General features: G+C 45.0%; 3 protein-coding genes across 3 annotated transcripts in view; 1 reads left to right on the top strand and 2 right to left on the bottom strand.

The window, feature by feature from the left end:
• Positions 1 to 6194, top strand: part of LOC108942465 (neuronal acetylcholine receptor subunit beta-2-like) — a 28548-nt gene extending 22354 nt beyond the window's left edge. The window contains exons 6-7 of the mRNA XM_029248316.1: positions 3030 to 4083; positions 5646 to 6194. Coding sequence (XP_029104149.1) covers positions 3030 to 4083; positions 5646 to 5798 — 1207 coding nt within the window. The 3' untranslated portion in view covers positions 5799 to 6194. The remainder of the gene's footprint in view (positions 1 to 3029; positions 4084 to 5645) is intronic.
• A 2496-nt stretch (positions 6195 to 8690) lies between these two features.
• Positions 8691 to 9946, bottom strand: LOC108942491 (protein S100-A1-like). The gene is made up of 2 exons (XM_018765888.2): positions 9791 to 9946; positions 8691 to 9076 (listed from the first exon to the last, which is right to left on the bottom strand). Exons 1-2 carry the CDS (start codon positions 9944 to 9946, stop codon positions 8927 to 8929), a joined length of 306 nt encoding a protein of 101 aa, XP_018621404.2. The 3' UTR covers positions 8691 to 8926.
• Positions 9947 to 14839: 4893 nt separating this feature from the next.
• LOC108942526 (protein S100-A9-like) lies at positions 14840 to 22672 on the bottom strand. The gene is made up of 3 exons (XM_018765935.2): positions 22205 to 22672; positions 16929 to 17056; positions 14840 to 16281 (listed from the first exon to the last, which is right to left on the bottom strand). The coding sequence occupies exons 2-3, from the start codon at positions 17046 to 17048 to the stop codon at positions 16102 to 16104; spliced, it is 300 nt and encodes a 99-aa protein (XP_018621451.1). The 5' UTR covers positions 17049 to 17056; positions 22205 to 22672; the 3' UTR covers positions 14840 to 16101.
• Between the last annotated feature and the right edge of the window lie 1520 nt (positions 22673 to 24192).

The raw sequence follows: 24192 nt of genomic DNA, 5'->3' as shown, positions 1-24192 counted from the left end.
AAACAAGTGAAACACTTTGATTACATATGATTGATTCCACATTACACATATGATTACATATGATCTTGATTTCATTGGCCTGACCTTCAAGATTTAAAGTCTAATTTTAATACTTGCAATAAGACAGTTTCCAGTTTGGTGTTTTCTCGTTTTCCCCATTCTGGTTTCCAGTGCTTTCTGGAATATTGCATGAAATGGACCATTGGGTCCCGTGTCACCCTGGTTCTGGGTTACCATTTGAGTTACAAAAGTAGTGTACAACATGAAGCAGAATAACTACTCATATAAAAGCAATGTACGAAAATTAAAGGAGTTATAGATGCATTATAAATGAATTGTATAGTGCATTCTATAAATAATAGAGTCTGCATGGAAATGCAGTGTACAACATAACCTGAAGTCACTTAAACATTCATTTTACCATGAGCACTTCACTGGCAGTAAAGGCAGTGTAAATGCAATGAAGAGAATTTTGACAATCCCTAGTTACAAATGGGGCAGAACATAAAAGCGGGTTTAAGGTGTATTCCTTTAAGAGCAGTGTGGAGTAACACCTGGGCTGGTTTTATAATGAGACAAACCAGAAATCACCTAGGGGGTGCCAAATTTTGTTACTACAATCAAAAAATTAATTGTAATTTTGAAAAAAATCATAGCTACAATACATTTACTGAGAACTTTATAAGGAACAAAACACGAATGCTGTGTAGGACCTCCCTTTGCTCTGAAAACAGCCTCAGTTTTTCGTGGCATGGATTCCACAAGATGTTGGAAAGATTCCCTTGATATTCTAGTCCATGCTGACATGATTGCATCGTGCCACTTTTGTCAGCTGCACATTCATGCTACAGATGTCCCGTTCTACCACATCCCAAAGGTGTTCTACTGGATTCAGACCCAGTGACTAGGAATGTCACTGAAGAACACTGAACTCATTGTCATGTTCATGGAACCAGATTGAGATGACTTTTGCTTTGTGACATGGTGGATTATCCTGCTGGAAATAGCCATTAGAAGATGGCTAAATTGTTGCCTTAAAGGGATACAAATGGTTAGCAACAATACTCACATAGGCTGTGGCATTCAGGTGATAATTGATTGGTATTTACGGGCCCAAAGTGCGCCAAGAAATCATTCCCCACATTATTACACCACCACCACCACCAGCCTGAACTGTTGACATAAGGCAGGTTGGGTTCATGGATTCACGTTGTTGATGCCAAATTCTGAACCGATCATCTGTGTGCCTCAGCAGAAATCATCATTCATCAGACCAGCCTACATTTTTCCGGTCTTCAACTGTCCAGTTTTGGTGAGCCAATACCCATTGCAGTCTCAGCTTTCTGTTCTTGGCTGACAGGAATGGAAGCTGATGTGGTCTTCTGCTGTTGTAGCCCATCTGTCCAAGGTTCGACGTACATTCTGAGATGTTTTTCAGCCCATCACAGTTGTAAAGAGTGGTTATCTGAGTTACCGTAGCCTTTCTGTCAGCTCGAACCAGTCTGGCCATTCTCCTCTGACCTCTCTCATCAACAAGATATTTCCATCTGCAGAACTGCAGCTCACTGGATGTTTTTTGTTTTTCGCACCATTCTGAATGAACTCTAGAGACTGTTGTGTGTGAAAATCCCAGGAGATCAGCAGTTACAGAAATACACAAACCAGCCCATTTGGCACCAACAATTATGCCACGGTCAAAATCATTGAGATCACATTTAGCTGAAGCTCCTGATCTGTATCTGCGTGATATTATGCATTGTGCTGCTGCCTTGTAATTGGTTGATTAGAGAATCGCTTGAATAAACAGGTGTACAGGTGTTTCTAATGAAGAGCTCTATGAGTGTATGTACACTTATATTAATTTTGAAGTGGAAGTCTAAGGGATTGATTCCTGCCGAGAGGCATCAAAAAAAAGGGAACTGACACCATATCTTCCTGCCTGTGAGTTTGGCACTTGTCATCCTACCTGCCTCATTCCACCATTCTGATGTCACCTGTCTGCTCATGTACCTGGTGCCTCTCCCTGTTGTCCTTGACCTGGTTTTCTGAATGACTCCTGGGGGACTTGGTTCCAAATGTGCTGGGCCACCAGAGAAAGTTTCTGCATCCGGCTCCAGGGGGTAAGGTTTCCATGGCAGCCAGCCCCGAGGACTCAGAGGGATGAAGGAATGTGACGGATACGGTGGCCGTGTCTCTGCGGCAGCCTAATCTCTGCATGCCATCTTACCCTTGTGACGCACAGCCCAGCGGCATCCGTCCAGCTCTGCCTCATTCGTGCGGCTAATAGGCACACCTCTCACCTTACCTGCCTGACGCTGACCCAAGCGTCCTGTTTTCCTCCGTGGCAGTACATCCGAGATCGATGAGGCCCAGTTATATGTGGGCATGTCCGTCACACATCTGCCCCACTCCAACCCTGGGTCTGTTGCCAAAATTAACAGTGAACATCTTTAAACCAGGAATGGGCAACCCCGTTCCTTGAGGGCTCCAGTTTGTGCTGGTTTTTTCTTCATGTAAGTCTAGAATTTTTAAATATTTTATCACTTGGCGTAAATCAAGTGGTCATTCATGTCTCTTTCTAAAACCTGACTGGATTGTGGCCCTCGAGGACCGAGGTTGGTCAGGCATGTTTCAGTCTGTGACAACACTCCGAATGCAGCCCATTTATGGAACATGACTCTCTACAAGTGCTCTTCTTTTCTTTAAACCTTAGATTGTGTTTCAGATGGGTTTCCATTGTTGGTGCTCCTGTCCAAAACTTGGTAATCTGTTATAACTGTTTGTAAAGCAGTTATAGACCATAGATAATCACCTAATGGTGTGTTACACATTTTAACCAGCTTCATTCATAGTCATTGTCAAGTTCTACACTTCTTTTTGGAATATATAGCCCAAAGAGCTCATTTACTTGAAATGTCTGTGTGTGTGTGTGAACTGAGCTGCAGAAGAAGCTGCAGGTCTCCAAGTGGACAGGCAGGTGAATATGGATGCTGTTGCTGTTAATGTCATTACCCCTCCTGCCCTCACAGTGCCGATGGGATGTACGAGGTGTCCTTCTTCTCCAACGCTGTGGTCTCCCATGACGGCAGTGTCTTCTGGCTCCCGCCAGCCATCTACAAGAGTGCCTGCAAGATTGAGGTGAAGCACTTCCCCTTTGATCAGCAGAACTGCACCATGCGCTTCCGCTCCTGGACCTACGACCGCACTGAGATCGACCTCGTGCTGAGGTCGGACGTGGCCAGTATGGATGACTTCACACCCAGTGGTGAGTGGGACATTATCTCTTTGCCAGGGCGACGCAATGAAAACGCAGCTGACCCCGCCTACGTGGACATCACCTACGACTTCATCATCCGGCGCAAACCTCTCTTCTACACCATCAACCTGATCATCCCCTGTGTCCTCATCACCTCACTGGCCATTTTGGTTTTCTACCTACCCTCTGACTGTGGCGAGAAGATGACGCTCTGCATTTCTGTGCTGCTGGCACTGACTGTTTTCTTGCTGCTCATTTCCAAGATTGTGCCGCCCACCTCGCTGGATGTCCCTCTCGTGGGCAAGTACTTGATGTTCACCATGGTTCTCGTGACCTTCTCCATCGTGACCAGCGTGTGTGTGCTCAACGTGCACCACCGCTCACCTACCACACACACCATGCCCATGTGGGTTCGCCTGGTCTTCCTTGACAAGCTGCCCGCTCTGCTGTTCATGCGCCAGCCCCGCAGGACCTGTGAGCGGCAGCGTCTTCGCCGAGTACGCCAAGCCCGGGAGCGGGCAAGCCTGGGGGAGGAGTCAGGCCCTGCCACTGAGGACGGGAGTGTCCCAGTAGAGGATAGCGACCCCTGCACCTGCTATGTCAACCAGGCTTCAGTGAAGCAGCTCGGGGGAGAACTGGGGGGCGCCGGGGGTCTAAATGGAATGAGGGCGGGGCAAGATGGCATGTCCAAGGCCCAACCTGCAGGGAAACAAGCTCCCATCCTAACACATACCTTGCTGACAAAGGCCTGTCCCGGCTTGGAAGAGGCAGTAGAAGGTGTACGTTTCATCGCTGGCCACATGAAGAGTGAGGACGATGACCAGAGTGTAAGTCTTTCCCATACACACCATCAACATCATCACATGTGAGAGGTTCTGCTCCCAGGGAATGGTCACCTTAAACACACAATTTGTTGACTTACACTTATAGTTATGTCTCAGGTGAAGCTTTTTTACAACGTCACCTACAGTTTTCAGCTGCCTACAATTATTTACCCCGTTTAGACAGTTGGAGTAATTTTCACTGGAGCAATTCAAGGTAAGTATCTTGATAGAGGGTACTGCAGCAGTAAGAGGGATCTGCAATATCTGAATTCTAAGGCAGGAGTGCATTTGGGAATAAAAGATTCCTGGGTTTGGGCCACAGTGCACCTTTGTGTTATGTCACGAACGTATGAGGTTCACTTGCTTGATCCTGGGCTTGGCTTTGCTCATCAGTAAATCAGGTGTTTTCACTCTACGTATCTAAATACAGGTGGTTCCTGATTTCCAATAGTCCAACTCACAATTTTTTCGACTTTACAATGGTGAGCTGGCAATAGATGTTCGATAGAAACTATACTTTTTGAATTTTGATTTTTCTTTTTCCCGGAACATAACCCTATCTAAACCAGAGACCACCTGTATTAATGTTCAGACTTAATCATGGGGTAGATTTGGATGAAGGCAGGATATTCTATAATCAATATCAAAACGAAGCCAAAAGCAAAACTAAATGATGCAAGTTTACCCTGTGATGGACTGGCATTCAATCCAGGGTTTACCCACCTTGAGTCTTGCGCCCAATGCTTCCAGTATAGTCTCCGGATCACCCTGACCCTGCTCAGAACAAGCGGTTATTGAAATTGGTTGGGTGGATGGATTGATGAAGCGAGTTTTCAGTGCTGTCTTTTATAGGCTTTTTATATGCTGTGGAACTTGAACCATCAGCATAGATTAAAGCAGGTCTGGAGGTTGGAGGTTTGATAACTAAGAGCTACGTTTTGATTCATAAAAGCTGTTTAGATATTGATTTGGTCGTCATTGTTTCAGTTGTTTGCATTGCCCTTATTTCAGAAGGCTCCAAGCAGACCTCCAGGGTGACATTTGGGCTAGGGTCCCATGTGCTTTCAGGCCAAACTTTTGCAAGATATGTCACCACAGAATGTTTTCAGCTCTGTGATCAATTTGCAAACTCCCACTGACTTTCTGAGCTGCCAATATAAAGAGCTGCCAAATGTCTTGGCACAATGCAAATAAATATTAAACTCAGAATTTATATTTGGGCAGGCAGAACCTCTATGAATACTTCTGACCATGAATACAAATGTAAGATGTACCGCCATCAGTTGGTTGGCAACAGGTTGACTGAAGGACAACACCTGAAGGTGTTACCAGCAAAAGGTGTTATTGTATTCAGAACTGTCATGCTGTTACAACTCATGTAACCAGAATGTTAATTTTTTATTTGATTTTGTTTTCATTTTCATGTTTTTTCAGTAGCCAGTTTATTACCAAACACTACTGATGATCATGCTCATCTTCTAGCTGTGTATGTAACACTATGATGTCTTTGCATACCTTAGTAGAATCACACTCAGGATGTAATTGTTCTCTCTCATCCTGGACAGGTGATTGAGGACTGGAAGTATGTCGCCATGGTCATCGATCGACTCTTCCTCTGGATCTTTGTGTTCGTCTGTGTCTTCGGCACAATTGGCATGTTCCTGCAGCCTCTTCTACAGAACTACACCGCCAAGACCCTCCCCCCGGCTCCAGGCTGACCAGCAGAATATGTGCCATGTGGTGGATGCTTCCAATGCCTAATCCCCATCAACGGACAAGTTTAGCACAAATATTCAGCTAGGCTGATTGACAGCCTACGATTATAGTTTATTTAAAGAACTCAGCTTCAAGGAATTTGAATGAATTTCGTAGTATTGTTTTTTTATGTTAAAGCAACATCTTATCAAGTCCCTGTACCTTATCCCCCTTTCATTTTTTAAAGACAACAATATAATCCAATCTGGAAGGCTTCATGCTTACATAAGGCCAGTCAGACACATTTGTTTTTTTCTGTGCACACAGTGTTATGGAAAGTAAAACCCAACTTGAAATGGCTACAGAACTTATTGTTGATGATTTTTGATTGTCAAATCTACTAGCAAACTGCCTTGTGAAACAGCTTGATCTAGAGTAGTTTGTTGTATCAGTAGTGCATTTCTGTTTTTAATGGTTGAATAATATAATATAGTACAGTATGACGCAAAGTGAAACTGACCTGGTTACCTCCAACACAGAGCAGGAGTCCCGTTCTGTGGTTGTGTGTTAGTTTTAGCTGAGTAGGATCTGTCAGATCCGGGTGAGACTCGGGTCAATTAAATGATGAGTAACAGCTAGACCCAAAAGCTTTTATGTTATTTATTTGTCTAACTATTCATTTATTACACACATCTTGCAATGCTCCAGGGTATGTCATCAGTGATGTAACCTTAGTCTCTTAGTGCTTCAGGTCTATCAGCATCAGATACCTTTCAACCAAGGCTGATCAGATCTCAGCCTGCTTCCAGGTGGTATTGCCTTGAACCCATGTTTCACCTTTCTTGATCCACAGCCATCTAGATGTCCCTTCCACAGCCTCAGCTCCAAAAATATAACTTGTTAGAAGCTTCAGACTGCAGGACAACATCCAGTTTTAGAGATGTCTCTTTGATGGTGACCAGAAATCTCATTTGCATTCCTACGTCAACCATCAGCTGCCGGCTTCATGTTGCCACCAGGAGGCCTAAACTGGCATTAGATGCTGCTGTTTCAGCTTCCTTGATGTGTGTTGTGGGCTACCTTGGTGGTCAACAGGTTCTACTGTGTGATATCCTCACAGCCTTGAGCAACTGGTCATGGTGTCAATGGTAGCGGCTCTACTTAGCTCTCTAGCACAGAGGATGCGCTCCAGTGTTGCTCTCTTTGAACATGACGAGCATGATGGAAGATCAACATCTCTCCACCTGATAGATTTGCAAGTATGTCACAGACTGCCTGGATGGAGAAGTTAATATGCTATGGCTCTGCTCTTGAGAGCCATTCCGATCAGTCCTTAGAGTGTAGTGCCTATTCCCGCTTAATTTGTGGTTCTTGTTGCCCCATCCCCACCATCCTAGTCACACGTTCGTCTTCTACTGCTGTGCATACCTCCTCCTAAATCAACCCGTGCCTCTTGTTCCCCTGAACCTTGTCATACTGCTGTGATGGAACACTGCCCAGACCAGTTCTTCCAGATGCCATTGTGCCCACAACCACACTGAGTTAGAGCTGGGACTCCGCCGGACCCACTGCAGCCAGCACGCTCTACTTCCTTCCTGTGTTTACCTCAATACCTCAATATTCCTCCCCTAGGCTTACCTAAGGGTAACTTCAGCTTGTGACTCTCCCTGTTCAAGGCAATGTCCCTCAAGCTTTGATATAGACCAAGCCAACTTTTGCTTTTGCCTTGAGCATCTTATTTATTGCTTCTTACTAGCTTGAGGCCATCTGATCTCACACCTTTTTGTACTCTGGTTATGGATTGGGCTTGTGACACCTGGAGGCTCTGGGCACTGTGGGTTGTGCAAGGTTGTGGTGGTCTGGAGTCTATAGGGTGTGAGACTGGGTACACATTCATTCACTCACACAAACAAACACTATGGACACTTTAGAGCCATCGGCTCCCTCAGAACACGTCTCTGGACTCTGGAAGAAAACCAGAGCATCCGGAGGAAACGAGATACATACACACAAGATATATACATAAAACAGAATCCCGCACAATGAAAAACTGGTACAATGCTACAACCATGACTGAGGTCTAGAACATGGGCCTTTCTGTCTGTATAACATCATCCTCCCTTGGGAACCACCGATGAAGCACCTCCTTTCATTGGTGGTGTGGCTTGTGTGTCTTTATGAACCTCAGCTATGTTATCTGGAGCTTTGTGCTCCTTGTAGGATCTCCCTTGATGAACAGATCTGAAGAGAGGGTCTAGTTAGGGACAGCTGGTAGTGTAGTGGTTAGTGCTACTGCTTTTGGAGCCAAAGGTTTCAGGTTTGATCCTCACCCCTGGCTGTAGTACCCTTGAGAAAGGTACTTACCCTAAATTGCTTCTCCAGCTATATAAATGAGTAAATAATTGTAAGCTTCTAACTGTAACCTTAACATGGTAAGTTGCTTTGAAGAAAAGCATCAGCTAAATGAATAAATGTAAATGTAGTTGAAGAATGGCCCACAAAGACCTCCATGAGTATGCATAAAATAATTAAATGTACCCTACCTGGATCAAAGTTACCAGGAGCTAGCCCTGGAGTAAGGCCTAGGGTTATCAATCACTGGCAAGTGCCAGGTGTCCAGGTGACTCACATAGTCCAGCTGGGCTCCAGACAATGTTCAATGTGTTATAATGGTACATTTGCATACTGTACAGGGAACATATAAAGACAATATCAATGCAAAAAACAGAAGTCTATAATAAAACAGTTGGTTAAATTCATGTTTATTCTAATGAGGAGGAACAGCTGGATAACTGAGCTCAAGGATATAAAATCAACAGACCGAACCACAACACATTCAGCACAAAATAAATTATGATTTCAATAGATTTTTGAGTGATCCAGATTTTTCTTTCTTGTGTTATCATGTTGAAGATATTCCCTTTGTAATTCTCTCCTTTATGATGACCAGATCCGTTTGTAGATGTGGGCTCTCCAAAAAAGGAGTGGTTTCGAGTGGGAGGCCAACACCTCCCACCCTGTTCCTCAAGATCTCCTTTGCCATCTCTGTCAGAGGGGTGTGTCCAGGTGTAAATGATCCTCCACTTCTTTGGTGATGTTTGTGGTTAATGTGTTTAGGTGTGACCCGCTCCCCCTCTCAAGCCCTGCCCCCTCATTCCTTCTTTTCGGGTTGAAAGAAATCGTTGCACGCTACGGTCAGCGCACCAACAAGGATGATGAACTCCGTGAAGTCCACCTCGCCATCATTGTTGGCATCCAGGTCCTTCATCACCTTCTCCACAGCATCCTTGTCCTGAGCATTCTGGGGGTCGGACAGGTGGAGAGAGGAATTGAGGTGTACATCCAGTACGTCTGTAAGTGTACGTGTCTGTGTGTGGTATGGGCGTCAGATGTGACCTTGGATTGATTTGTAGCTAATGAATCATGGAAGTGTATCTGTGTCTCTGATAAATGTCCAATAAATTGTTTGTATAATACATGTGAACATATGGAAATATCTGTATGTGTGTTTGTACCTGACAGTGTGTTATGGAAGTTTATGTGCCTATATGAGAGTGCTTGTTTCTGGCACATGTGTGGGGTGGCACAGTGAGTAGTGCTGCTGTCTCACAGTGCCTGAATGGTGTGAGAGGATGTGGGTTCGATCCCTCCTCAGTCTGTGTGGAGTTTGCATGTTCTCCCCACGTCTGTGTGGGTTTCCACTGGGTGCTCTGGTTTCCTCCCACAGTCTAACAATATGCTGTTCATGTTCACCCATAGTGTGTGAGTGACACAGAGAGTGTGTTCCACTGATGTATGGATGAGTGATCCAGTGTAAGTAGTGTATCTAGCAGTGTAAGTCACCTTGGTGAATAAGGTGTGTGGGCCGATAACACTAGATAGAGTTCATTGGGAGTTGTTCTGGAGAAAAGCGTCTGCCAAATAAATAAATGCAAATGTCAAATGGCAAGCTCTTCATTACATGAGTACACCTTGGTTAGAGAGTGTTGTGCATGAAAACAAATGTGTACCTCACCCCCAGGTAACTGCCCAGCTCTGCTGTGAGCAGGTCCTTAAGCTCTCCCTTGCTTAGGGTGTACTTGTCTCCCTCATTCCCAGAGTACTTGTGGAAAGTCTGGATCATCAGCTGCATGGCGTTCTCCAGGTTAGAGGTGGGCTCCGTGCTGGACATGCTGGACAGGTGACAAACCATTGGAGACAGACCAGGAAAAACCATGTCATCAGCCGGAGGTAAAACACAAGAGTTTCAGGTGCAAAGAAGGAGAGACACTCATCATCATTTGCATACAACCAGGAGGCTTTTGGCCAGAGTTATCTCACACTGGCAGACATGACTGTAAGGGAAGCACAGACAGCCCAGCTGGTAAAACAATGCAGGAGAGTCTCGATTAGATGGAAAATACAAAGATATAATGCTGGAGGAAGAGCTAACACAGCTTCATTGATAACACATAGCTGTGAGAAACTCACACAGATGACTGACTACAATGAACACACACATACACAATGTCTACAACCGCTTGTCCCAAGCGGGGTCACAGTGAACTGGAGCCTAACCCGGCAACACAGGGCACAAGGCTGGAGGGGGAGGGTACACCAGTCCACCACAAGGCACCCCAAGCAGGACTCGAACCCCAGACCCACCACAGAGCAGGCCCCGGCCAAACCCGCTGCACTACCATTTCCCCCACAATGAATGCATTGAGTGAAAAACATCACAGTTTTTCCATTAAATTACTCCGAAACCTATGACAGACACCATTGCTGGGTTCTGAATAGAATGTAATAAAAAAGTATTGGTGACACAGTCAAACAAAGGATAGGATAGGATAAGGAAGAGTAAGGTATGGTAGGGTACGGTAGGGTATGGTAGGGTAGGATCAGATGGGATGGGATGGGATGGATAGGATAGGATAGGATAGGGTAGAGTAGGGTAGGGTAGGGTAGGGTATCATAAATTAATCCCTGTAGGGAAATTCATATAAATCAACTCAACATAACACAAAACAGCAAAGTACAGTTGTACTAACAAAAATGACAAATAATGAATAACAACAAATAAATAACAGAAATAACAGGAAAAAAATGACAGGTAATCATACTAGAACAAAAGTAAAAAAAAATATACAGTACATTAACAATTATATCAGAAGTGCACATAAAATGTTCAAAGACAGAGGGACTGGATCAAAAAGGAGCAGGAAATGTCACAGCAGAAGCTTCACAATATTGCAGGACATCAAGAAGAAATGGATAGGAATCCACTGCCACTGTTTTCCCTATAAATGCTGATGCTGACTGCAAAATGTTTATTAAATTTTATGCCATTTACAGCACTTTGTGAGTGTGGCATTTTTATTGTCATCAGGGTAATTACCCTCTATAATCACACGCTGGTCATAACAGCCATTTTCCTCTTTGAGATTCGAGGCAAGGAGCCAAAAAGGCCAAAACACATTTTCTACACAAAGTTAAAAATCTTCTAAAATCAATGAAAATAATTTATTCTTCCTCGTAACCTTCACGCTCACAGAATAATTTCATTTGAAAAAGTTAACACGTATTTGCGTGCAGCCAGGGAAGGTGTTCGCATGGATAGACCAACAACGCCAAGGACAAGGAGGATGGTTCCCAGGCTGACGGCTGAGATGCTTCTTATGTCCAGGGTAGGGGACCCTGCAGGGCCTGTGGCAACAGGTAGAGCTCCTTCCCACCTGCTGGGAGAAAGCATGGGCACGGCTCCGCCTTACCTGACCGGGGAGGGCGCGATCCTTTTGTCTGCTGTCGAGGGACAATGAGAGGAAGACGGACGAGAGGAGAACACCCCTGTGACTTAAATATCAGTTCCCTCCTCCTCCTCCTCCCCCTCCCCCTCAAATCTCCATTACCCTGTCCACTTGTCCTTTCCACCCCCTTGTCTCCCTTTCTCCTTCTGCTTACGCAAGGACCTGACACGACACACCTTGGGTCATGTGTCACAGTGGAATCGCCCCGGTCGTCTTCTTGCTCTTATTTCCTCATTATTAGGGATGTGAGGATGGCCTCTTGGGTCCGTCCTGTGAGACGGGGACGCGAGGGCATCCGTCACAGTAGCGAGGTCTCGAACACATACAAACGCGCTGTTGTGTGTGAAGCTTTGAGGAACAGCGTCAAGGTGGAGAGGTTTGCACCACAGTGTACCGCAGCACTGCGGAGTATAGCAGGTTTCAAACCTCTCCTCACACCAGTAGATGCAGTACAAGCTACTGAACTGGGCTTTGCAGAACCCTTCAAAAAACCCCTAGCAAAAAGTTTGTCTCCATCCTTTTCAGCATCAAACCACAACCCAAAATCTTTTTTTTTTTTTTTGATGAAACATAGGCTGGTTAGCCTTACTTACTTATTTACCTGAAATCTGAGGTTCCCTCTGCAAATATGTGGATGACTGAAGTGTTTAATTTATTTATGCCACAAAAATTTATATTTGATTTCTATGACAATTCAAAGGTATTCTGGGATGTCTGGACAGCTAGAACTTATCAGACAATGTTGTGGGAACACACCTCTCACATACAGGTGGTCCTCGATTTACGATGGGGTTACGTTCCACGAAACCCATCATAAGTCGAAAAAATCATAAGCGACAGACTGGGAGATGTGGATCGCTGCCGCTGCCCGGCATCGAAAGAGATTATCGCTCCGCATATCGCTTGCCCGGGAAAAAAAATCAAAATTCAAAGTATGGTTTCTACTGAATGTCTCTCGCCAGCTCACCATCGTAAAGTCGAAAAAATCGCAAATCGGGGGCCTCCTGTATTGAAGCCTTTTAACCTTCTGCCCTTGTTTTATACATGTAGATATATTTGCAATTTTGTGATGTTTATGCCTCTATGTTCCTGTGACTGAGTGCTGGCCATGAAACTACTAAAAATAAAATGGAATAAAATAAATAAAAAAAGAAATGCAGTGTGATGGGATTCAGTCAAGACTGTAAATGAATCAAGAGGTTTAAGACAGGGAACAAAAGCACCCAGAAGAACAGATAAGTGACTATCATCACCTTCTTAGGATATCGTCCTTACATTTCACACCATTGTGGGCGCGGGGGCACATTTCCACGTTCTCACGGATTTCCATGGTTTTTTACACCGCAGCGATGTGTGTCTGTACAGCTCCATAGCAACATGATGGACAACATGGGAATGTTCCTTGGTACAGAGGTCTCAATGAGCCCCTCATTGCGGTGCTTCACAATAACCAGTCTCTGCACTCTTGTGTTGCACACAACTGTTGGTCTCCATGCTGCACAACATATAATTTATAATTTAATTGTTTTGCACAGCATTACAATGATGATAAAGTCTTGAGTTCGACTCAATTCAGTATGGAAATGTATAGAAAATGACAGATGTGCCTCCTTGTGCTGCGATGAAAACAGTCCTTCGCTTTGAGCGTAGAACACTAATGATAACATATTTAAACCACATTATCAATAATTAAATTGATAAATAAATACCCCAATACTTTTAAAGCTTTTTTAAAAAAAACTAACACTAACACCAACACATTGTTGTGTAGCTGTAGAGGTGTGTTTGTTGCAGCCTCTATTTCTCAGAAAAGCAAGAAAAGTTCTTATGATGAGTTGCTTGAGCTCATATTTTTACATTTTTTTTTACCCACCTGACATGCCTGTTTAAAGATATTTCTGCTTGTCATTTAGCACAAAAACCTGAAATCTCAACATCCTTCAATTTTCTGCTTGATTTACCACGCTTCTTTGCAGTATTTAACATCTGAAGTTCCATAAAATAATTTTGATCAAAAATTAACTTTAAATTATTTCAACGTAACAGCTGGTTACGATGCAAGAGGTGTTTTCGGCGTCAGTCATAATTTTGTCATCTGGTGTTCAGATATAAACGGATTTAATCTGAAAACAGATACAACACAGCCTATGAGCCAAACAGCTCAACTGATACATGATGCTTCTGGATTTTTCCTCATTTGTAAGTCTGACTAGTGTTGGTATCGTCCAAGAGGAGGTGTGCAGTTGTTTACCAACAGTGAAAATGTAGAGGATGGGAGGGACCACGTTCAGTTGAGTACACAATAAAAACACCTTTAAATAAAGAATTTAAATGGTATTACATAGAGACCTGATGTTTTATTACGATACCACCACACTGCAGCTTTATGGAGAAAAAGTTACTCGGCAGCACGAGCAGCTTAGGTGCCTCACAGTTCCTGGACTGTGGGGTTGGATATGGGTTCATATCTCGCTCAGTCTGTGTTTAGTTTGCGTGTTCTCCCCAAGGTGCTCTGGTTTCCAAGAGGGGCTTCAAGTGAGTTAGGGACTCTAATGTGTGAGTGTGTGAAACACACTGTTCTGCTGTGTGGAGGAGCAGATATGGATTCGTGCATCTGGTATTCTCAGCTGCTTTGAACTAATGTGTCAAACGAATATGAATTAATAAAATCAGAGCTATGTCTGTAGGGGCTCATAGACGAGTCCATGAGATTTTATTTTTTACTTCTCCTACATGCTTTGTAAATCACACAAACACCACGTATTTTGCTCTGTACTGGAGTTATTGCCTCTATTCCCTGGATTTAGTCATCTCTATAATTTATTTTCCTGGTCTCTAGTTGAAGTTATACCTTTACACTTAGAGCGGAAGACAGGTTTGGTCTCCCAGAATAGACCTTGCAGTCTAATGTGTTCAAAATGCACAGTCATTTCCACAAATAATAATTTCTTCCAAGGCTTACTGCTGATATGCTGTAAATGAAATTTGCGACACGTTTGTTAAACCGCCCTCCTTCATGGCCAAACCCGTGGCAGAATCTGATGAAAGTCTATTAATAATCGTGTGGCGATCATAACCGGCGTCATAAAAGCTTATTATTTGTAATATTACCGAGCTCACAATTTAAAAAACTTATTTCAGTTCCTTTTCACGGTACGTACATGGTACAACACTAAGGTGAATATCAGCAACAAAACCCTCTACTTTACACTTTATTTGTGTTCTGTCGTTTTCTAAATAGTTCTGTATGTGAAAAGTAGTGGCAGAAATAATACAAATCAATCCCAGAATCGTTGTTTATTTGCTTGGAAGGCTCAGGTTATTATTTCATACTTTTACACTTGGTATCCGTTTACTAGGATATCAATCTGTAAGAGTACAGGTTTAGTGCTTTTCGCACAGGTACAACTGCAGGCTCATCCATGGACTTGAATGTGCAACTTGATGGGTGCATGTCCAGTTTTCTAAGTGTCACCCGACCCGTACAGGTGTGGTATAGGTGGTCCTCTAAAGCATCATGTTTCGCTCAGATGTGCTCTGTGACTGGGTCTCTAGGGGCCGGTAGCTGATGGGAGAATGTGTGTCAGCCCTGAAGCAAGGCGGACACGTCCTGGCATCAAATCCCAGTACATGAAGGCATACCCAGGTCTGCAGGACATGGGGTTCCTGGTGTTCATTCCATCTCTCTTTTGAATAATTTACCACAGTCCCTTACGTGGATGGGATGTCATACACCTGATATTCCGAGTCTTCACCCGCGGCTAATTGAAAGGCGTCTAAAAGTGCGCAGGGTGTACCGTCAGGTTGACGCGTACACACTTGTGTCAACGGTGGGGCTGTCAGCAGGTGTTTGCAGCCACACAGGTGTCAATGGGGGTGGTGGCACAAGGTGGCTCTAGCCATGCAGAAGTCAACGCCAGCATTGCCAGCAGGTAGTTGCCCAGGTGTGGACTCCAAAGCAATCGCCACACTGGTGCGAGAATGTAGCTGCGGCCGTAAGGGTGATCAAACTAATGCCTGCAGATTATAAAAACAGCCATGCAAGTATCGATAGAAGTGCGTCCCGTAAAACCTCAGGAGCCGCTCAATATTGTGCAGTATAGGGAGTAAAATAACATGGTGATATGGGATTATTACAAAGCGGTAAAGAATGTTTAAGGTATTGCCGTACGCGGTGATTATTCGATAATACGAGAAGGAAGTGGAAGTGTACGCTGCAAGCTGCCTTGTGTCGTGGCGGAGACCAGAATGAAGTGTGTTTATCAGTTTGTTAGTTGAACGCGCTGTGCGGTGTACCCTAGTTTACTGTGGTGGGTTGCGGGGCGTATGGTCGTAAAGCGCACCCTCGAGTGAGTTTTGAGTCTCAAGGTGTACGCACTGCATGCAGTGTGTCCCGCTGTCTGTGCTTACGCTGAGGGATGGGTCTCGTGGTGTGTGTGCATAACGAGTGATGTGTCGAGTGAATGTGTGTGTGTGTGTGTGTGTGTGTGTGTGTATTCATTCGGAATGCTGCAAGTATACTGTGTATGCGTTTGGCCATCTACGGGGCTGCCTCCTGTTCCTCTTCTTGCACCGCTTCCTTGCCAAGGGTGCGTTGTTGGCTCAGGGCGTTGGCCAGGTAGCCCATCAACTGCATGAATTCCTCAAAGCTGACCTTGTTATCCTGGTTGGCATCCAGTCCCTTGCGCATCTCTTTAATGGCCTCCGAGTTCTCGGTGCCCTGGAAACAACACAGATGACATCATCAGCACAGGGCACAGCTGTGACGGGGCGGTTGACATCTTTGGCTCCAGAGGGGACACAGGCTGCAGCGGATCTGGTCTTTACATTTAAATTTATTAATTTAACCGACACTTTTCTCCAAAACGACTTGCAATCATTTATCCATTTTTACAGCTGAGTTATTTTACTGGAGCAATTTAGGGGAAGTACCTTGCTCAATGGTACTGCAACTGGAGGTGAAACTCAAACCTGCAACCTTGGGGTCCAAAGACAGCAGCTCAAACCACTACACCACCAGCTGCCACCTCTTTCTGAGGTGCCCTGTAATATAGGGCACTACTCAGAGTGAAATCATGGTACGAATGTCACGAATAAGCTCTGCAGAGCATTACTCATACTTCTGCTGAAAGAATTCAACTCCAGAACTCCAATGGCTGCCACAAGAATTGTGGCCCACGAGCTGTGGAATTCAGTGCTCGTAATAACGGCCACATTTTTTGCAACGATCCGTCGTTTCGCCGACCGTTCTGGTCTCATCAGTTCGGTGAGGAACAGCTAAAACACCAGATCGGCGCAGAAAAGCTCAGTATTGACACCGATAGCTCAGCTCCCCGGATTTAACAAACTGGAATAAAAGACTCGAACCATCATGATGTTGCTCAGCTGAGACTTGACGAGTTTCTGGAAGTCCTTGTCTCCCAGGCTTCCCTTGCCCTTGGATGATTTCATGTAGACCTTCACTATCGTCGAAATGGCCGACTCCATCTTTTTCACTGGGAAAAGTGGCATAGAGAGGGAAATAAGAGGGGAAGGGAGAGCCGAGGTTAAGCGGAATCAAGGAGCCGAAGCCTCACCCACCGCACCCGAATTAGCTCCACAACAACAGACAAGGAGCCAGATCCTAAATATTGGAAGGTGCAAGTGAACGGAACAACGGCTGAACAGCGTTGACAAAAGTGTGGAATTATGAAAATTTGTGCAAGTAAATAATGCAGGCAGCGTGTGTGCGGGGAGCTCGTGGGGATGGTGTGAGAAGCGAGAGGGGGACAGAAATAGTGACACACAATGGAAGGTCTGATCTTTGATAGGTCATCTGATCTGCAGGAGAACTCACATTACCTGGACGATCTGCTATCTGTCTGCCACTCTCTCCTCCAGTGCTCTCTCTCTCTCTCTCACACTCACACACACACACACACACGGGTACAGAAAACAGGGGTGTCCAACCAAAGGCCACTAGCATGATCATGAAGTGGTTAAAGGACCACACGTGTAAAGACGATCGCAAAAGATGTACTGAAACTTCAGCATTTAAACTGAGAAACTATTATTGATTTTATAGCATTTTATTTAAGTGTCTGTGTATTGAAGTGTGTGCCTATCACTGTATTATCATGTGAGTCAATGACATTTATAGTATTAATGATAGGTATATATTTAATAGTTTTATAAACTTTTGGGGAGGCCTTATCACACGAAGCATGTTGGACAGTCGATTTGTTCTCGATCATCCGCACATTTACCTTATCTTGTGGGCAATTCACATTAACTCTCGCTTTAACATAATCAACGATTCCCTATTCTACCCCAGTAATACCGGAAAACACAATCTTTTCCTCTTTAGTTCAATTACTTTTTGTTTTAAAACAAATTATACATCTTTTTTGTGTTCTTTTTTCAATTATTCTTCAACATGTACTTAAATCCTTGCAAATCCTTGCACTGGCTCCCGGTCTCTTATAGAGTTGATTATAAAATCCTACTTTTGACCTATAAGGCAATACATGGCATTGCTCCGGTTTACCTTTGTGAGATCATTAATCTTTATATCCCAGGACGATATCTCCGTTCATTAGATGCAGCTTACCTTAAAGTACCTGTGATCAATAAGACCTCAGTAGGAGGTTGCACCTTTATTTATAGAGCACCTAAACTGTGGAATAGTCTACCAGTTACTGTCAGAAATGCCCCGTCTATTTCTGTTTTCAAATCCCGACTTAAGACTTATATGTTCACTCAGGCATTCCACCTTGTAATGTAATTTCACCTGCCTTGGTTGTTTTTTATCACCTTTATAAAAATGCATATTAAATTTACTTAAGTAACAAATTACTAACTCTGTCCTATCTTCTCGTTGAGCACTACCTCGCTACATAAGGCCTGAGGAGGCCGGCCGGCGGTGACAGACGAATCCCATGCTGACAGAGGGTGATGTCCATCTGCCGTGACGATCGAGACGTTCCATGCCGAGTCGGGGATCCAAGATGCCATTTACCAACATTATAATTACTTGTTAAACACTGGCTTACAAATTGTTATTTTCTAGAATGCCCAGGAGGGGTGGGCTACCACTGGCCTGTGGACCCCCAGAGGTTTTTCTCCTCCCTCAGCCTTCAGTTGGGAGTTTTTGTTCCTTTCCCCGGTGGCCAGTAGGTATACTTATAGCTCTATAATAAGTTCTTCATTATGGTAGCCATCAGTTGACCGTCTTCTCTGTTTGTATTTGTTTTTCTTGCCTTATGTCTGTGTTAAAGTGCTCTGTGTCACTGCGTGAGAAGAGCACTCTATAAAAAAAAAAAAAAATAATAATAATAAATAATAATAATGTCCTTATAAGTAAACACAATGATGTAATCAATCATACAGCTTCATGGTCAAATCCTTCTGTGTTATGTGTACTGTCATGCTCAGATACACACCATCTCTTTAACGCACACACACACACACACACACACACACACACACACACACACACGAAGAAAAAGATTGCTGACTCCACCAAGACTGTCACTACCGAGCAGATGCTTTTACTCAAAGCAGCAATTTGACATTTTTACTCAGTCACAGAGCCAAATACTTCAGATCCGGTTCAGTTCAAGCGTCCGGCTCAAGAGTAACACGACAGCCGCCCCTTCAAAAATTAAATTGTGCTCTTTTCATCCTTTCAGAAATGTACAAACGCACTCCCTTTTCGTATTACACGCTAAAAATAGTTATTCCGTGACAAAATGTAATGTTGCCTTAGAATTTGCATTTTAGACACCGAGGCGGCACACAGCTTAACGTGGGTTTAGGTTCGGTCCCTGTTGTGCAGCGTGTGGAGGTAGCAAGTACTCCCTGCGTTCATGTGGATTTCCTTGCACGCTGTTCAAACTCATATTTCAAGCAGATTGGTGACTTTGTGTGTGTGTGTGTGTGTGTCTGTCTGTGCGGTTACCCTGAAATAGACTGTCCTTCAGTCCAGGATGTATCCTGCCTAGCTTAGTGCCCTATTCCTCCCGGACAAGCTCTAAAGCACCGCAATCCTGTACTAAAAAAGCTTTTATCAACAGCGACTGACAGTTTGCATTTGCTAGTGTGAAACTGATATAACAGTTTTACATGAGATAAATGCAAATTCTGAAATATTACCCTCGATTACTGCTAATTGCGCCATAATTTGAGACATGGTACTGCCTGTCTGACAAGGTAATGTATTTTATTGCCATATCCCCCCCAGCCTTACGCCCTGTGTTGCCGGGATAGGCTCTGGCTCACCGGGACCCTGCTCGAGGCAAGCGGTTTCAGCCAGTGTGTGTGTGTGGTTCACAAATGAAGTTAATTTACAAATGAAGTTTGCTCTGTAAATATATGGATGATCAAAGTATTTAATTTTCTTCTGCTAGAAAAATGAGCATTTGACCTCGACAACACACACATTGTCTGAAGCTGCTTCTCCCAACTGGGGTCGCAGGGAGCCGGAGATTAACCCAGCAACACAGGGCATAAGGCCGGAGTGGGAGGGGACACACCCAGGATGGGACGCCAGTCCATCACAAGGCACCCCAAGCAGGACTCGAACCCCAGACCTGCCAGAGAGCAGGACCCGGTCAAACCCGCTGCACCACAGTGCCCTCCCCCACCTTGACAACAATTAAGCAGAATTAAATTGGGACTGCAATGTCCGGACATCCTTCTGGAACTTGTCAGATAACGCTACATGATCACACCTGTGATATACTGAAACCTTTTGCCCTTATAAGGCTTATTTTCTGTATGTGGACGTGTTCGCAATGAACCTTTTCGCTCTCCGTGCCTCTGGTGCTGCTCTATTCCTCAAAGACAGAAACTGCACTTCGAGGAGCGTGCGGTGCACATTCTTGCTTCTGTGTGCATCATCAGAGCGTGAGGACACGCACCAATGGGGCGTGTGCACGCCATCGAGACGCCAGCGCCCCACTAGGTGTGACTCACTTCCTCCAAAACCAGCTTCCATGTGTTTGTTCCACTGGCTGGGCCCTGGGACGAGCAGCCTCTTGTCCTGGATGGGTAGCACATGGGGGGAGGGTGGGGGGGTCACCAGTCACCCCCCCCCGCCCCGCCCCCACACTGCCATGCATGTCAACACATCTAGGAACGAGCACGCGCCGGCACTGTCCTAGCAAGGACAAAGCTGTGGACCCCACGCTCCGCTCCTCGTGCACAGCAACTCCTTTCAGTCCCACGGGAGCGCGCACGTCCTCTATATATACAAAACAGCCGGGAGCAGCAGCGTCCTCTTTCCGCATGACCCCAAGACGAGCGGGGGGGGGGTCCGGTTACCGCGGCCGATCCCAGCGATGAAAAATTCACGGAGGAACAAGTCAGCCGCCTGTATTATCTGCGCTAAATCGCCCTGCATTTTTAATCCCCCGTTTCGCGACATGACGAGGAAGGCGACACGCGCAGCGGCGCACATAACAACTCCCGCCGCGAGCAGCGCTGCCTGCGCGCACCTGTCCTGTCCTCGCGCCACAGCGCGGCTCCGTGAGGCTCCGTGAAGCTCCGTGAACCCACCCCCCCTCCGGAACAGATGAAAAGAATCCCTCATGTCTTGTTAGCGCCGCGCTCGTGCGGTGAAAATTTGAATTTGTGCCGTTTTCATTTTTGAAGTCACTGGCAATTATTTTTCTCCAGGCTGTGACGTCACACAGCCCCCCCATACAACAGCGTGGAGGCCGGGTCGGGTCGGGGCGTCCTCTTATTCTACAGTGCCGCGTTTGTGTCCTTTTTACAGTTTGCCATCCACTCTGTTTTACTTTTCGAGATATTATTATGATTATTCATAAGGCGCAGAAGGACAAAAGAGTGTGCATTGCCACTTTGGGCAAGTGAGAGCAGGAGTGCGCGTGCGTGCGTGCGTGTGTGTGTGTGGTTAGGGTTGTGGGCGGGGGCAGTGTGTCTAAAGTGCGTGTGTCCGTGTGTGTCGTGTTTCCCACAGCACTAACTAGTCCAAGCTGGCAAAATACTGTGTACGGTTAAAGAGAACTTCCACCGATTTTAACACACCCGTCTGTGTACCCTTTTACTACGGTACTGTACGAATGTACCTTAATTTGTACTTTTCAACTTTTAGCGCATATTAACTGACAGAAAAACAATCTTAAAAAGGGATTTTCCACTGTCATTACTGCTACATACATCTCTACATGATGATCTCTGTGCAAATACTTCGCACTGTACATCATTATTACATTTATATCATATCGATATTTTACACCTTTACTGTCTTTTCTGAAGGGGACAGGACCCAATCTCCTCCTGGCATTTCAACCTGTGGGATTTCGTCAGTATTGCTTATGAAGAACTAGCGATATTAATTTCTTACATGAAATGTGTCTTGGATCATACTGTATTTGCTTTGTTTTGACCCCGACGCGGATTTACCGCGGTAAAGACTCTAAGTTAATGCGGTTCGGCGCACGGGCCGATCTGCGGAGCCATGTGCGCGTCTCCATTCCTGCCTGGTGTAGATTTACCGCAACAGCTCGGCTCACTTTTCACAGCAGCCGGAAAGCGACTCGAGTAGCCCGAGGGTGGTCCGCACTGGTCCGGTTCAGACCAGGCTTTTCCCCAAAGAGTCGCGATCCCATCTGTCCCGATCCCAAACAAAGTTGGCTCACCTTGAAAAGCTGCGAACTGCCCGTTTCCAGCCTTTGATCCTCTTTCTTCTGTCTTTTTGTATCTTTGCTGTATCTGTCTTGTTTCTTTTTTGTATCTTTGTTGTATCTTTTTGTGTCTTTTTGTATCTTTCTGTGCCTTTCTTGTGTGCCGCTCCCTCCCTGCGATGAAGGAAGCCGCCAAACCAAAGTGCCGAGGAATTTCTTCCGCAATTTCCTTATTCCCTCGACTTCCCTCCACAGCTCCTCGGGGCGTGTTCCTACAGACAGACACACTGGCAGAAAAGGGGATGACAAACACACGCTGATGCAGATACACACACACACACACACACACTCACACACTCATTTAGTTTGAAACGGTTGCTTTTATTGCTTGTAGATAATACTTGTTCTTTTTTTTTTATTGCATAATCGCCCTGGAATGTGGTTTCATTCCAGCAGGAGGCTGGTTCTCAGTCCTGGGGCTGCTGGGAGAGGAGGAAAGAGAAAAAGGGAGAGGCTCCACATGTCCACACAGGCCACAGGGCTGCGGGGACGGCCTGCTAACCCTTTCCTCTCTGCCGCAACTAACTTTTTTAGAGAGCGTGGGAGCGCGGGACAGGAGTAACACTGCAGTACAACGGTACCGTGCTGTGCTTTCATATTTGCTGCTTAACGAAGAGAGATTTTAACTCTGGCTGTGAACAAAAAACGTAGAAACTCAACAAACTGGATGGTGGACACAGTGAATATCACTTTTTCTCCATTACCACATCTGGAATTCCACAAGAGGGCTGAACTAGAACTCTTAATCCCTTATGTGTTCCTGTCTTAGTCTATGCATGCAAAATAAGAGAAAACATACAGTGTGGCATGGCGGTGCAGCGTGTAGCACTAGTGCATCAAGGTGCTGCTGGATGTAGGTTTGATCCCAGGTTAGGCTCTGTGAAGATTATATGTTCTTTCTCATATTTAGGTGGATTTTTTCTGGGTGCTCTGGTTTCCTTCCACAGTCCAAATACTTGTTTCAGGTAAGCCAGTGAAACAAAGCTGTGTGTGTTAAGTTGATGTGGTGTACAAGTTGGAAAATCACTATGACTGCACTGGATTTAGGAGGAACTTAAGTACACACATACACTGCTTGTCTCAAGTGGGGTTGTAGTGAACCAGAGCCTAACCCAGCAACACAGGGCATAAGGCTGGAAGGGGATGGGACACACCCAGGAGAGGATGCTAGTCCATCACAAGGCACCCCCAGCAGGACTTGAACCCCAGACCTGCCAGAAAGCAGGACCCAGCCAAACCCGCTGCACCACCACCCTCCTTGGAACTTAAGGATAGACCAGGATATATATGACATAACTTTTGCATTTATATTTGTGATGAAAGTGTCTGAAATAAAGAAACTTTCTTTGAAGAGAGTTTCACATCAGTCCCTGATGCCTATTTGGCAAGGAACTGTAGGCGTTGCCAGGACAATTATAAAATCATGTTCATGTCAGATATGTTATACCTCAGATGCTTGAAACCCAAGACAGGTGTAGAAGCTCACTTGCAGAGGATGAGCTGCAGTAGCACAAGAACAGACAGACAGATAGAGAGGATTCGAGACAAACAAGCATAAAGACTAACCTGGAAGGAAGTGCAGCAGAGTGAGAACATGAAACACTGAGAAAGGTAAATACAGAAGTTATTTCATATTCATTAGTTCTTTCATATGTATATTTTTATCTTTCTCTTCCCATTAGCCTCTGCCACTTCCTTTTTCACTGTGTGGCACAGCAAACCTACGTGCTACTTCTTTCAAAACCATTTGTTTCCTACAGTGTCTTCTCAGCTGTTTGCATGTTGCCATTTCTCCAGATCTCTTTTACTAAATCGCTGACTAGGGCAGCTGCTAGTGTAGTGGTTAGAACTGTTGTCTGCAGATCCAGAGGTCACCGATTCAGCTCTCACCAGCTGCAGTAGTACCCTTGAGCAAGGTAAGGTCCATCCATCCATCCATCTTC

Source organism: Scleropages formosus, chromosome 23 (genome assembly GCF_900964775.1).
Source record: "Scleropages formosus chromosome 23, fSclFor1.1, whole genome shotgun sequence".
NCBI classification, from domain to species: domain Eukaryota; kingdom Metazoa; phylum Chordata; class Actinopteri; order Osteoglossiformes; family Osteoglossidae; genus Scleropages; species Scleropages formosus.
The sequence above is the reverse complement of the archived record's forward strand: the minus strand, read 5'-3'. Positions and strand labels throughout refer to the sequence as shown.

Excerpts from the sequence above, each read along its gene's own strand:
- LOC108942526 (XM_018765935.2), bottom strand. The coding sequence starts at position 17,048 with ATGGAGTCGGCCATTTCGACGATAGTGAAGGTCTACATGAAATCATCC. Across the intron at positions 16,282-16,928 it reads AGCTGAGCAACATCATGATG|GGCACCGAGAACTCGGAGGC; the intron begins GTTCGAGTCTTT and ends TGTTGTTTCCAG.
- LOC108942491 (XM_018765888.2), bottom strand. The coding sequence starts at position 9,946 with ATGTCCAGCACGGAGCCCACCTCTAACCTGGAGAACGCCATGCAGCTG. Across the intron at positions 9,077-9,790 it reads AGCTGGGCAGTTACCTGGGG|AATGCTCAGGACAAGGATGC; the intron begins GTGAGGTACACA and ends TCCGACCCCCAG.